This window comes from Girardinichthys multiradiatus, chromosome 18 (genome assembly GCF_021462225.1).
Source record: "Girardinichthys multiradiatus isolate DD_20200921_A chromosome 18, DD_fGirMul_XY1, whole genome shotgun sequence".
NCBI lineage: Eukaryota > Metazoa > Chordata > Actinopteri > Cyprinodontiformes > Goodeidae > Girardinichthys > Girardinichthys multiradiatus.
In genome coordinates, this window is record NC_061810.1 from 9,188,850 (window position 1) to 9,202,418 (window position 13,569).

General features: G+C 43.2%; 1 protein-coding gene across 3 annotated transcripts in view; it reads left to right on the plus strand.

Moving 5' to 3' along the window:
• The window catches only part of pik3cb (phosphatidylinositol-4,5-bisphosphate 3-kinase, catalytic subunit beta), a 92,354-nt gene extending 81,565 nt beyond the window's left edge, over positions 1-10,789 (plus strand). For all 3 annotated transcript variants that reach the window (XM_047392050.1, XM_047392051.1, XM_047392052.1), the window contains 2 exons: positions 5,785-5,917; positions 9,153-10,789. In XM_047392050.1, coding sequence (XP_047248006.1) covers positions 5,785-5,917; positions 9,153-9,290 — 271 coding nt within the window. In that variant the 3' untranslated portion in view covers positions 9,291-10,789. The remainder of the gene's footprint in view (positions 1-5,784; positions 5,918-9,152) is intronic.
• The last annotated feature ends 2,780 nt before the right edge of the window (positions 10,790-13,569 follow it).

Genomic DNA, 13,569 nt, shown 5'->3' on the forward strand with positions numbered 1-13,569 from the left:
CATTGAGGCAGGTTTGAGGAACAATGTGCTCAGTCGCCTGTTGCCTGCAGAGGTGTTTCTCGAAGGCATCTTAAAAGATTGATTGCTTGAAACTTCATTGATCCCCCAAAGGGGAAAGTTGTTTGAATCAAAAGATGAGAGAGTGAGTGCTTGGAAGGAAAATCCAAAGGAATGAGCGCTAAATTAAATTAAAAATTTCATTTCTAATGCTTACTGTTAATTTTTTGCACATATATTTAAATTCAAGAACAGATGTTTATTTGGGGTATAAGGACAGGATCAAAACCTCAGCACTGTTTAACTCTGTTGTTGATACTTATTCATGCAGTATGAAACTGTTTTGTACAAAGACTTCATAAAGCTTCCAACGCATGTGCACAGTACCAATTTTATGGTTGTGGGTCACATAAGATCCGTTCTGAAGGTGGAATTACCCCTGTGCTCCACTAGTCTTTGTTGTTGTGGTCTAGATCCATAACTACATTCAAAGCTGTACTATGGGGGAGGGTGTGAGTAACAATATTTTGTTTAGGTTACACATAATGAAAATAACTAACTAATAACCAAACTTACATAAAAGTATACCATAAGTGGTAGTTTAGTAGCTGATTATTCTGCTAGCTTTGTGGGGGGGGGCACCATCTCAAAGTGTTTTTGTCTAAAACTGCTAAATACAATAGTGAGTGGCTGTTGCGTCAGCAGCTGCGGTTTCTCTGGGTGCAAGAACATCGTGTACAAAGACAGTTGGTATGTATTCAAGAGGAAATGATCAGCATCACACATTATTTGTACTCGTACTCCTACTCGTCGTCTTCCGCTTTATCCGGGACCGGGTCGCGGGGGCAGCAGACTCAGCAGAGACGCCCAGACGTCCCTCTCTCCAGACACCTCCTCCAGCTCCTCCAGGGGGAGCCCAAGGCGTTCCCAGGCCAGCCGAGAGACATAGTCCCTCCAGCGTGTCCTGGGCCGTCCCCTGGGCCTCCTCCCGGTGGGACGTGCCTGGAACACCTCCCGAGGAAGGCGTCCAGGAGGCATCCGGTATAGATGCCCGAGTCACCTCAACTGGCTCCTCTCGATGTGGAGGAGCAGCGGCTCTACTCCGAGCCCCTCCCGGAGGGCCGAGCTCCTCACCCTATCTCTAAGGGAGTGCCCGGCCACCCTACGGAGGAAGCTCATTTCAGCCGCTTGTATCCGGGATCTCGTTCTTTCGGTCATGACCCAAAGTTCATGGCCATAGGTGAGGGTAGGAACGTAGACCAACCAGTAAATTGAGAGCTTCGCTTTTCGGCTCAGCTCTCTCTTCACCACAACAGACCGGCACAGCGCCCCCATTACTGTGGCAGCCGCACCGATCCGTCTGTCGATCTCCCGCTCCATTCTTCCCTCACTCGTGAACAAGACCCCGAGATACTTAAACTCCTCCACTTGAGGCAGGAACTCCCCTCCAACCTGAAGAGGACAAGCCACCCTTTTCCGGTCGAGTACCATGGCCTCGGACTTGGAGGAGCTGATCCTCATCCCAGCCGCTTCACACTCGGCTGCGAACTGCCCCAGCGCATGCTGTAGGTCTTGGCTAGAGGGGGCCAGCAGGACCACGTCATCCGCAAAAAGAGGAGACGAAATCCACTGGTCCCCAAACCAGACCCCCTCCAGCCCTTGGCTGCATCTAGAAATCCTGTCCATAAAAGTTATGAACAGGACCGGTGACAAAGGGCAGCCCTGCCGGAGTCCAACATGCACCGGGAACAGGTCCGACTTAGTGCCGGCAATGCGAACCAAACTCCTGCTCCGCTTGTACAGAGACCGGATGGCCCCTAATAAAGGGCCCCCGATTCCATACTCCTGGAGCACCCCCCACAGGGCATCACGAGGGACACAGTTTGAATGCCTTCTCCAGGTCCACAAAACACATGTGAACCGGTTGGGCAAACTCCCATGAACCCTCGAGCACCCTGTAGAGAGTATACATGTCCTTCTCAAAATATTAGCATATTGTGATAAAGTTCATTATTTTCTATAATGTCATGATGAAAATTTAACATTCATATATTTTAGATTCATTGCACACTAACTGAAATATTTCAGGTCTTTTATTGTCTTAATACGGATGATTTTGGCATACAGCTCATAAAAACCCAAAATTCCTATCTCACAAAATTAGCATATTTCATCCGACCAATAAAAGGAAAGTGTTTTTAATACAAAAAACGTCAACCTTCAAATAATCATGTACAGTTATGCACTCAATACTTGGTCGGGAATCCTTTTGCAGAAATGACTGCTTCAATGTGGCGTGGCATGGAGGCAATCAGCCTGTGGCACTGCTGAGGTCTTATGGAGGCCCAGGATGCTTCGATAGCGGCCTTTAGCTCATCCAGAGTGTTGGGTCTTGAGTCTCTCAACGTTCTCTTCACAATATCCCACAGATTCTCTATGGGGTTCAGGTCAGGAGAGTTGGCAGGCCAATTGAGCACAGTGATACCATGGTCAGTAAACCATTTACCAGTAGTTTTGGCACTGTGAGCAGGTGCCAGGTCCTGCTGAAAAATGAAATCTTCATCTCCATAAAGCTTTTCAGCAGATGGAAGCATGAAGTGCTCCAAAATCTCCTGATAGCTAGCTGCATTGATCCTGCCCTTGATAAAACACAGTGGACCAACACCAGCAGCTGACACGGCACCCCAGACCATCACTGACTGTGGGTACTTGACACTGGACTTCTGGCATTTTGGCATTTCCTTCTCCCCAGTCTTCCTCCAGACTCTGGCACCTTGATTTCCGAATGACATGCAGAATTTGCTTTCATCCGAAAAAAGTACTTTGAACCACTGAGCAACAGTCCAGTGCTGCTTCTCTGTAGCCCAGGTCAGGCGCTTCTGCCGCTGTTTCTGGTTCAAAAGTGGCTTGACCTGGGGAATGCGGCACCTGTAGCCCATTTCTTGCACACGCCTGTGCACGGTGGCTCTGGATGTTTCTACTCCAGACTCAGTCCACTGCTTCCGCAGGTCCCCCAAGGTCTGGAATCGGCCCTTCTCCACAATCTTCCTCAGGGTCCGGTCACCTCTTCTCGTTGTGCAGCGTTTTCTGCCACACTTTTTCCTTCCCACAGACTTCCCACTGAGGTGCCTTGATACAGCACTCTGGGAACAGCCTATTCGTTCAGAAATTTCTTTCTGTGTCTTGCCCTCTTGCTTGAGGGTGTCAATAGTGGCCTTCTGGACAGCAGTCAGGTCGGCAGTCTTACCCATGATTGGGGTTTTGAGTGAGGAACCAGGCTGGGAGTTTTAAAGGCCTCAGGAATCTTTTGCAGGTGTTTAGAGTTAACTCGTTGATTCAGATGATTAGGTTCATAGCTTGTTTAGAGACCCTTTTAATGATATGCTAATTTTGTGAGATAGGAATTTTGGGTTTTCATGAGCTGTATGCCAAAATCATCCGTATTAAGACAATAAAAGACCTGAAATATTTCAGTGTGCAATGAATCCAAAATATATGAATGTTAAATTTTCATCATTACATTATGGAAAATAATTAACTTTATCACAATATGCTAATATTTTGAGAAGGACCTGTAGAGCTGGTCCAGTGTTCCACGGCTGGGACGAAAACCACACTGCTCCTTCTGAAGCCGAGGTTCGACTATCGGCCGGACTCTCCTCTCCAATACCCTGGCGTAGGCCTTACCAGGGAGGCTGAGGAGTGTGATCCCCCTGTAATTGGAACACACCCTCCGGTCACCCTTCTTATGAAAGGGGACCACCACCCCAGTCTGCCAGTCCAGAGGCACTGTCCCCGACCGCCACGCGATGTTGAAGAGGCATGTCAACCATGACAGCCCTACAACATCCAGAGACTTGAGGTACTCAGGGCGGATCTCATCCACCCCCGAAGCCTTGCCACCGCGGAGCTTTTTAACCACCTTGGTGACTTCAGCCTGGGTGATGAAAGAGTCCAACCCCACGGAATGCGTGATGGCAGGATTGAAGAGATCCTCGAAGTACTCCTTCCACCGCCCGATAATGTCCTCAGTCGAGGTCAGCAGCCTCCCACCCCCACTATAAACAGTGTTGGCAAAGCACTGCTTCCCCCTCCTGAGGCGCCGGATGGTTTGCCAGAATCGCTTCAAGGCCAACCGGTAGTCCTTCTCCATGGCCTCACCAAACTCCTCCCGGGCCCGGGTTTTTGCCTCTGCCAAAGCCCGGGCTGCAGCACGCTTGGCCTCACGGTACCCGTCAGCCGCCTCAGGAGTCCTACCAGCCAACCACAGCCGATAGGACTCCTTCTTCAGCTTGACAGCATGTTCTGGTTTTATTGTTGTTTTCTCTGTGCTTTAAAGCATGTTTTTAATTAAACCTCAGTTGGCCCTGAGTAACAGTATACAGTATCTCAGAAAAGTGAGTACACTCCTCATACTTTTTTTAAGGCTCTAGTGGCCTTTATTTTTCAACTTTTTTCAAAAGTGAGTTGACAGGAAATTGGGTGGGGGGCATGCAGTAAACGTCAATGGACCGGTACTCAAACCTGTGACGGCCTGCGTAGAGGTCTAAGGCCTCCATACACGGGTCGCATGCTTTACCCCTCCACCACCGCACCCACACCGTCACACTTTTGTAAATATTTTATTACATCTTTTCATGGAACAACACTGAAAATATGACACTCTGATACAATGTCAAGTAGTCAGTTAACTCAACACGCAGCCCTTTAATGTCTAAACCACTGGAAACAAAAGTGAGTAGACCTCTAAGTGTAAATGTCCAAACTGTGCCCAAAGTGTCCACATTTTGTGTGGCTTCCATTATTTTCCAGCACTGCCTTAACTTGAGCATGGAGTTTACTAGAGCTTCACCGGTTGCCACTGGAATCCTCTTTAACTCATCCATGGGATGTTCTACAGATGCTCAGTAGGGTTTAGTTCTGGAGACATGTTTGGCCAGTCCAGCACCTTTGCCCCCAGTTTCTTTAGCAAGCTGTGTTCATCTTGGAGGTGTGTTTGGGGTTGTTGTCATGTTGGAAAGCTGCCCTGAAGCCCAGTTTCTGCAGGGAGGAGATCAGGCTCTATTTCAATCTGTCACAGTACGTGTTAGCATTCATGGTTCTCTCAATGACCTCTAGCTTTACACAGCCAGCAGCACTCAGGAAGCCCTCACACTCTTGACACCATCTGAAACATGTAGAGATGTGTAAAAATTGCAAAGGCTTAATGGTTGCAAGTTACCTAAAACTAAATAACCTTTACAGATTCAGAAAGAAAATTTGTGATTGTCTCTGCCTTTTTCTGACCATTTAAAAATCACATCTTACTCTGCTAGTAGGCCACTCACAGTCAGGGCCCCGGAAGGTTTCTCACGTATTATGAACAGTTTGTGGTTTTGTGCCTTTAGCTCAGTCATTCAGTTTCCACTGATAACAAAATTCAAAAACAAACCTTCCAGTAAGATCAACTAGCTACCAAACCACACTGGTCTACTTTAGCTGCTGCAGACATCAGCACAGAAAGGCTTTTTGCTTTTTGAGCTTTGTATGCAAAGGGTCTCGCATAAAATACAAACATAGACAAACACTGAAACCTCCTTTAGTGTGGTTTTCTAAAAGTAATTCTCTGAGTTTGGAGTTTTTTCTATCAGATTTAGCCTGTATATGCAACTTCTCACCCCCCAAAACATTTAGTTGGCAAAGCATTATCAGAACTTCTTTGTTGGTTTACTTTAATTGTTTCCCTCTCCATTTGGCCTCATAACATGACAAGTAACTGTACTCATGTCTCCTCTTTTCTCTTTCTAGTTTCCGTCAATATTGTGAGGATGCTTATCTTGTCTTGAGGAAGAACGGGAACCTCTTCATCACCCTGTTTGCCCTCATGCTGACTGCTGGACTACCTGAGTTGACCTCTGTCAAAGACATCCAATACTTAAAGGTATTAAATACTGGGATACATGCAGTCACGTCACATACCAGACATGCTTCAGAACAAAAATGTGTCACAGTGGTAGAGTAGTGGAACAATTTCTCAGTGGAAATTTTAACTCGCACTTTTAGATTTCGCTTTTTCCATTCGTAGTTTTACTTTGAAGAAGGTAAAGTTGAGTGAATGGAAAACACTTGGTAGTGTCTGTGTCTGTGTGCGTGCAAGCAACAGAGGGGAGCACAGGCTTAAAAGACTTAAACATTTTATTTTTGTAGGCCTCAAAACATTCCAGTGATAGTGTTTCATGAAATGACAAAAAAAAAAAAAAACTAAGTCATTGTGGCCTGTGTATGGTACCTTGTAAAAGTATTCACTTTTGAACCTTCTCATTACAATTCCAACTACAAGGTATTTAATTGGGATTTTATCTGACAAATGCAACATATAACTGTAAAGAGGAACTGCATATATGGTTCTTAAACCTTTTTCACAAAAAAGAAATTGGAAAAGCATCACATGCATTTGTATTCAGCCACCTTTTAACCTGATTCCTGTAAATAATGTTCTCTACAACCAACTGCCTTCAGAAGTCACCTAATCGGTAATCTGTGTGTAATTTGGCGTCCGTGTAAATGCAGCTGTTCTCATGAAGGTCAAGGAACACAGGGGACAGGTCAGGGATAAATTGTTACAGATCAGAGTTAGATTATAAAACATCCTAAGCTCTAAGCATCTCACCAAGCTCTGTTTGAACCATCATCTGAAAATGAATTGTATTAATAACAGAAGCAGCAGATGTGCCCATCGTTGCTCTGGAGGAGCTGCGGAGATCTTAATATCATATGGGATAGTCCGTTAACAGGGGAAACATAAGTTGTACACTCCACAATTCTGACCATAAGAACTCCTGTTAGGAGTTTACCACACGCCATGTAAGGGACACCGCAACCATACTGAAGGTGTTCTGGTCAGATGAGACCGAACTTTTTGGTCAACATGGAAAACGCTGTGTGGAGGAAAACAAACTCTGTACATAACCCTGAGCACACCAAACATACAGTGAAACATGGTGGTGGCAGCATCATGCTGTAGGTGTCCCTCTCCTTAGCAGAGACATTGATGCTGGTTAGAGTTGTTGGGAACATGAATGAAGCTAAACCAAAACAAATCCTGGTACAGAGATTCATCTTTCAGCTGGACAACGACCGGACAGATATAGCCTGACCTATTAGATCAAAGAATATTTATCTGTTAAAATGGCCTAATTAAAATTAGACCTAAGTTGAATTGAGAATCTGTGGCAAGACTTGAATATTTTTTGACCAGGAGCTCTCCATTATAGCTCACTAAAAAAATGGGCAAGGATTTAATTTTCTGGATCAGCAAAGCTGGTAGAAACATACCCCAAAAGAATAAAGCAGTAATTGCTGCAAAAGTTGAGTTTACAACGTATTGAGTACGGCTGAGTACAAATGCAGAAGGCATTTCCCAGATTTTATTTGCAAGAACGACCATGTATTACTTTAATTCCACGTATGCACTACTTGTGTGTTGGTGTCACATTAGAACACAATAAAAAATAAAATAATAAACACATTAAAAATCCTAAATGTTCAAAGGGTTCAAGACTTCTTTTTCATTTGAGTCATTTTGTCTTGTGCTTTCCTGTGACCTAACATGAAGCCCTGAGCTTCATTACGATGATGCTCTGAGTTATGCAACATCCTGAGGCTGGTTGTGACCACAGGTAGTCGGTGCACCCTCAGTTGTGGCTGCACCGACTCAAGTCTGCACCACTTAAGAAGAAAACCCCAACAAGTTCATTCACCATATCTGTCCATTACCGCAGACATGAGAGCTCCACGCTTATGGCCCTGTGCCGCTGCCCGTCAGCATCGCTGCTAGGGACTCATGTTTTTCGTCAGAGCTGCACTAAGAACCTGCAACAGTTGTGTGCACATGCAGTTTCAGGTTTGCTCGCTGAACATGTGTTGACATTACTGTACTCCAGAATTCCTGCGGCCTGTTGATGACGCATGTGTTGTACAAGCACTGCAGATTCACATGGTAACGGATGTCAACAGCAGCGAGCAACAATGAGCAATAACCAAACTCTGAGGCTGAGGCAGGATACAGTTGTTCAGTGTCGAGGCAGCCAGAGCGGCTGCAGCTGTACTCACAGCAACTTGACCTTTCAACTTGGAGAAAAGCACCAACTTTACAAAACATGTTTAATCACTTAATCATTTTTAACTGCGAGTTTATGCCATAGATCTGGACCAAGACAGCAGCTGCTTGAAGGCCTGGTATGGAATAGAAATTGTCCTGTGAAGAAATGCAAATGCTCAGTTGCTACATTTTGGAGCAACATTTTAAATGTTATTAATGCTCATCTCTCATCACCTGGCTTCTCATCAACAATCCTGTCAGCAGACATATATCACAACATTTGTCACTTGCCAAAATGTGGCTGGTTTATGAAAATAGTTACAGGTAGCTGAATAGCATCTTTCATCAAGCCATTTATCACAAAGGTGTGATTTCCTGATTTATATTTTGACCCCAAAGTTTGTTAATGTGACCCAAATACCTAAATCAACCCTTTTAATTTCGTAGACATAATATTAAGGGACATCATAATAAATTAGAATAAAAGCACCACTTTTTGGCTTCTGGGCTTTTTTTGCCTAAATTACTGGATCAAGGTGACGGGACATGAAGGCAATCAGCCTGTGGTTCTGCTGAGGGGTTAAGGAAGCCCCAGTTGCTTGTCTGCATTGTTGGTTCTAGTGTCTCTTAGAAAATGCCATAGATTCTCTGTGGTATTTGGGTCAGGCTCACTGATATTATGGCCTTTAAAACGGGTACTGGTACTTTTGGCAATGTGAGCAGGTGTCAATTGTTGCTAGAAAAGGAAACAGCATCTCCATTAAGTTTTGGAGAACTGTAGCAAAAGTTCAGTCATGTTTCTCCTCGGACCAAGAAAGATACTTCTGACTTTGTCTCTGGTTTAGAAGTTGCTGATCACAAGGAATGGAAAACGTTTGTTCATTTGACTAATACACAAAATTAAATTAGCAAATTATGTCGATTTTTATTTATGTAAAATTTCAGAATCTGTGTGGATGGAAGAAGGCTGGAATGAGCTGTCATTCATTATTATTATTACTTATTATTATTCTGCATCATTATAGTCATCCTCCCAAACTAATCCTGCTTCTCTCTTCCTCTCCTTCCCCATTAGGACTCTCTGGCTCTGGGGAAGTCTGATGACGAGGCACTAAAACATTTCCGCCAAAAGTTTGACGAAGCTCTCAGAGAAAGTTGGACAACTAAGGTGAACTGGATGGCCCACAACGTGGCCAAAGACAACCGATCCTAGAGCTGCTGGAACCCCCTTTAAAAAACCAGGGGGCAGGAGACATGGCGAGGAAATGTGTGGAAGGGGCCAGATGTGCCAAAAAGACACGGTGACATAAATATTTATATACATTTACGCTGATTTAAAGAAGGGAATCCTGCTCAAATCTGAAACACAAGCAGATTTAACCCTGCGTGCTGTAAATAGAGTAAATCTACTCTGAGGTATTTCAGTTACCCTGCAACCTCTTTGCCTTCTGTAACCCTGGCATGGGCTTCAAAATTATGATCTGGAATCATTTCTGTAGAATCGCCATCATGGACGACATTTGCAAGTTTTGCACAGACTCAACAGCTGGTGGAGGACACAGCCAGAGGAATGGAACTAAGGATCCCCCTTCGCCCACACTAACTCTTCAGTGAGGACATCCCCCGTACAGATGGCTATGGCATCAGTTAACGACAGGAGCGTTAAGGGGAAGGGCGGATTCGTCAGGTGGGAGATCGCATAAAAGGGGCACGTATTTCAACAACACCCCGTGAAGAGCAACAAGCTGGATTGTAACAACAAAGAAAATGGCGGAGCTTAAAAACGGAGATGCATTTGTCCTTCATGTCTTAAAATACTGAACACCACGACCAGTGCAACTTTGGACCTGTTGTCTGAAGGTCTGCTGTGAAACTGAAACAAGAAGATTGTATTTCTTTTGTTTTTACTGTGTAAGAGACATTTATGTGCCAGACTACTTTACTAGTCCAAACAGGAAACTTGTGAGGGAAACAACAGAAAGAGACTTCTTAGAAGAAAAAGATGCTCTGAGCCTTGTGGTCTGACTCCTGCTTCATTTGGACTTTTGAACACTGGAATGTTTTAAAGGCATACGAGTAATTTGAGTAATTCAAAAACACTTTTAATAAACTAAACTCTTTATTTTATTTTTTATTTGAATTATTTTAACCTCGCAGAGTCTCGACTATTACTATGACTTTCCTGTTTGACATTTTTTTAAAGGCCCAACAAGCAACGATGTCAAACTCACAGCAGCTGACACTTGTCACAAGTTACAACCAAACCAGAGAGCATATGTTTAATCATTTTTATTGTGCCGTTTTTAAATGATCTGTTTTCAAACTGAATGTGCAAACGTGCCGCTCTATTGTTTTTATACAAGCGAATGTGGGCGGAGTCAGCAGCCTGGTAGGCGGGATTACTCAGTAGAGACGTAGATGCAGACCTACTTCTAGTTTCGACAAATGGTGCTCTTCCAGCATCTGCATCTGTATTCGACGTTTGTGCAATATCCAAATCTATGTCCCATATCCTCTCACCTAGAACTCTGGGCCCAGGCCTTAGCCTATATTATACTCTGTTGTTTCCTGGTCCATGTGTGAAGCGGCTCTAAATCGTACCATTAGCCTTCAGAAGTCTCAAACACTGCATATTGTGAAATGTACAAGCTTTTATTGTTTTGCCTTTTTTGTTTTCATAGGAATTTTATTAAAGTTATTTTCCACAGTGCAGCATGTCCAGCTGGGTGAATTTTCTTCTTCTGCTCTGGATGTGGGTTTCAATGTTGTATGCCTACTTAGGGCAGCATCATGCATTTTATTTCTGTCTAAGCAATGATGATGCCATTTTATTGATTCCTGAGCAGAAATATCCACACCACTTTCTGACTGTTGAAGCAGTTGTAGGGGGTTTTAAAATAAAGCCAAAGGTATGGTTAATAAATGAGTTTAGCAGCAAAATAATAAAATTACACACACAAAGCAAAAAGGGGGGGGGGTAAAAAAGAGCTACTCCCGTTAACAGTTTTGTCCTTTTTCTGTTCTTTAGTTTGTCACAATTGATAGTGCCTTAACGAAGTCGGTACTCCCTTTTCGACACTGCAACCACAAACTTGTGTAAAGTAGCATGTAACTGTTTTTCCCGAAAATATCTGAAAACTGCAGCATGTATTCGTATTTGGCAGTTTTTACCAAGATACCATTACATAAAATTAAGTGCATATAATTGCCTTCAGAAGTCACCTAATTAGTAAACAGTCATTTATGTGCAAATTATTCTCAGTATAAATGCAGCTGTTTTGTGAAGGCCTCGGAGGTTGCTAGAGAACATTGGAGAGCAAACGTCCTCATGAAGATCAAGGAACACAGCAGACAGTTGTGGAGAAGCCTAAAGCAGGTTAAGGTTACAAAACAATATCCCAAGGTTTGAATTTTCACTGTTCGGTTCATCATGTGAAAATAAGAGAACTGCAAACCTAGTGAGGCATGTCCGTCTACATAAACTGATGAGTCAGGCAACATTTTGTGACCATCAGCAAAACTGAACCAACGGGCCAGAAAGTCATCTGCTAATGTGAGAATGAACTCGCACCTCTGACAAAAAAGTGTAAACAGCCATTAGATTAGCTTCTCCATAGCTGCAGTAGCATTAAAATGCTGAGCTCTCACCAATCAAACCGCCTTCACTCTGCACACAACCTTGAAAATGTTATGGTAAGTAAAAGGTTCTGCTAAATCCTTTCTGTTTCCACAACTTGATGTGGACACAGACGACAGCTTGGTGCATCCATGTCATTTTTAGCAGCGAAGTCTGTTTTTCTGAGAACTTAGACATTATTATGTCCCATTGGGGGGTAATTAATGTTTCATCTCTTGTCTGGATGGACTCCACATATTAATTGGACAGTTTTACATGTTTATCACTGTTGCTATTTCACACTTTAATGGAATCAATTGCATGGAAATGTAATTTGTAAATCCCTCAAATGCTTATGACATTTCTTTTAAATGCCTATTTCCTTTCTGTTTTCAACTAAAGTCTATTTTTGCACTCCCCACACCACAATTGGTATAAAATGACAGGAAAGCCTTCGACTTCAGCTTTCGGTAATTGATTGCTGTCACCTAAAGCTGCAGCAGTTGTTGCACGCTGAGCTGTTCTTTATAGTAGTTCTGTAATAAAGTAACCTACAGTGCTAGTCAAGGTTCCCCACAGACTGTGGACACAGAAGATAAGCCATTTACAGGCAGAAATGTGAGCATCACATTAAAGGGTTGAGACATCTTCTATAAAAGCCCCAAGGCCCCTGAAAACAAGGTACTAATCAGCTGAATTACAGAGCTTTGAAATAGACTACATACTGCATGGATTTTGTCAGCTCCTGTTTTTTCTTTGAGACGGATGTGCTATATCAAGCTTTGCGAACTGTGCAGTTTCAACTCCACGTAGTCTTTGAACTGGTTGATACTGGCCTGTAAATATAGGACACGTGGCAGCAATACAAGCCTGATTTCAATTAGAATAAAAACTGCTGTTAAAATATTGAACAATTTGTTGATCGAGAATCTGGTAACCTGATTACAAAATGATTCTTTAAATCTTTTGTTAAGGTTTGACAGAAGATCTCCATGGAATAAGTGTGATTAAACCAGAGGCTACACAGATTAGGTACATCTCTGCACATTCCACACGTTCAGAAGCTGAACAGTGTTTTTAATTGTTGTTCAGAGTTGCCTCAATTTCCCAACAAGTATTCAATGCGTCGTTTGAAGTGTTTGATGCTTTCTGCTTAAAAACAAATTCTCAGGACATTCCAAAAAGTGTCAGAGGTTACAGTCTGGATTTGCTAAATAAAACAATTGTATGTTGGGCCCTTGAGCTTTTCACAACTTCAGCATGGTAACTTTGGGCAATTATATCTTGCAACATGTGCTAAAGTTCAAAATCTCAGCTGGGGCCTTTTTGGCTGGAGTTTGTATTTTTGCCTTTGTTCAGGAATGGGGTTTCAGTTTCTTCCAGCAGTTCGAAAACGTGTATAATGGGTTAACTGGTGTCGCTAAATTGCTCTTATGTGAGATTTATTTGTGTGGGTGCTGGTTTGCCTCCATGTTGGTCAAGTGACTTTCATCATCTGAAACTGAAAGGGTGTGGCACAACAAAAAAGAACGGTTAAAACAGCTGCCCACCGGCACTGACATAAGTCAAAAAGACGGCCATGAAGTCTATGGTAACTCTGGAGGAGCTGCAGAGACTTTCAGCTAAGGAGAATATATCAATTTTGTCACCAGGAAAACTAGGTTTTGATTTTCACAAATCTGTACTTTATGGAAGAGCGGCAACAAGTTAGCCATTGGTGAAAGAAAGACATGAAAAGTTCCGTTTGCAGTTTTCTTCAAGCCATGTAGAAACATGTTCTTCTACAGGTTTGGGCACAAACCTGTAGAAGAACATGTTTGAGGTAAAATGACATTAACATAATGGTTTCTGGACATATATGCAAATTTCTACATGG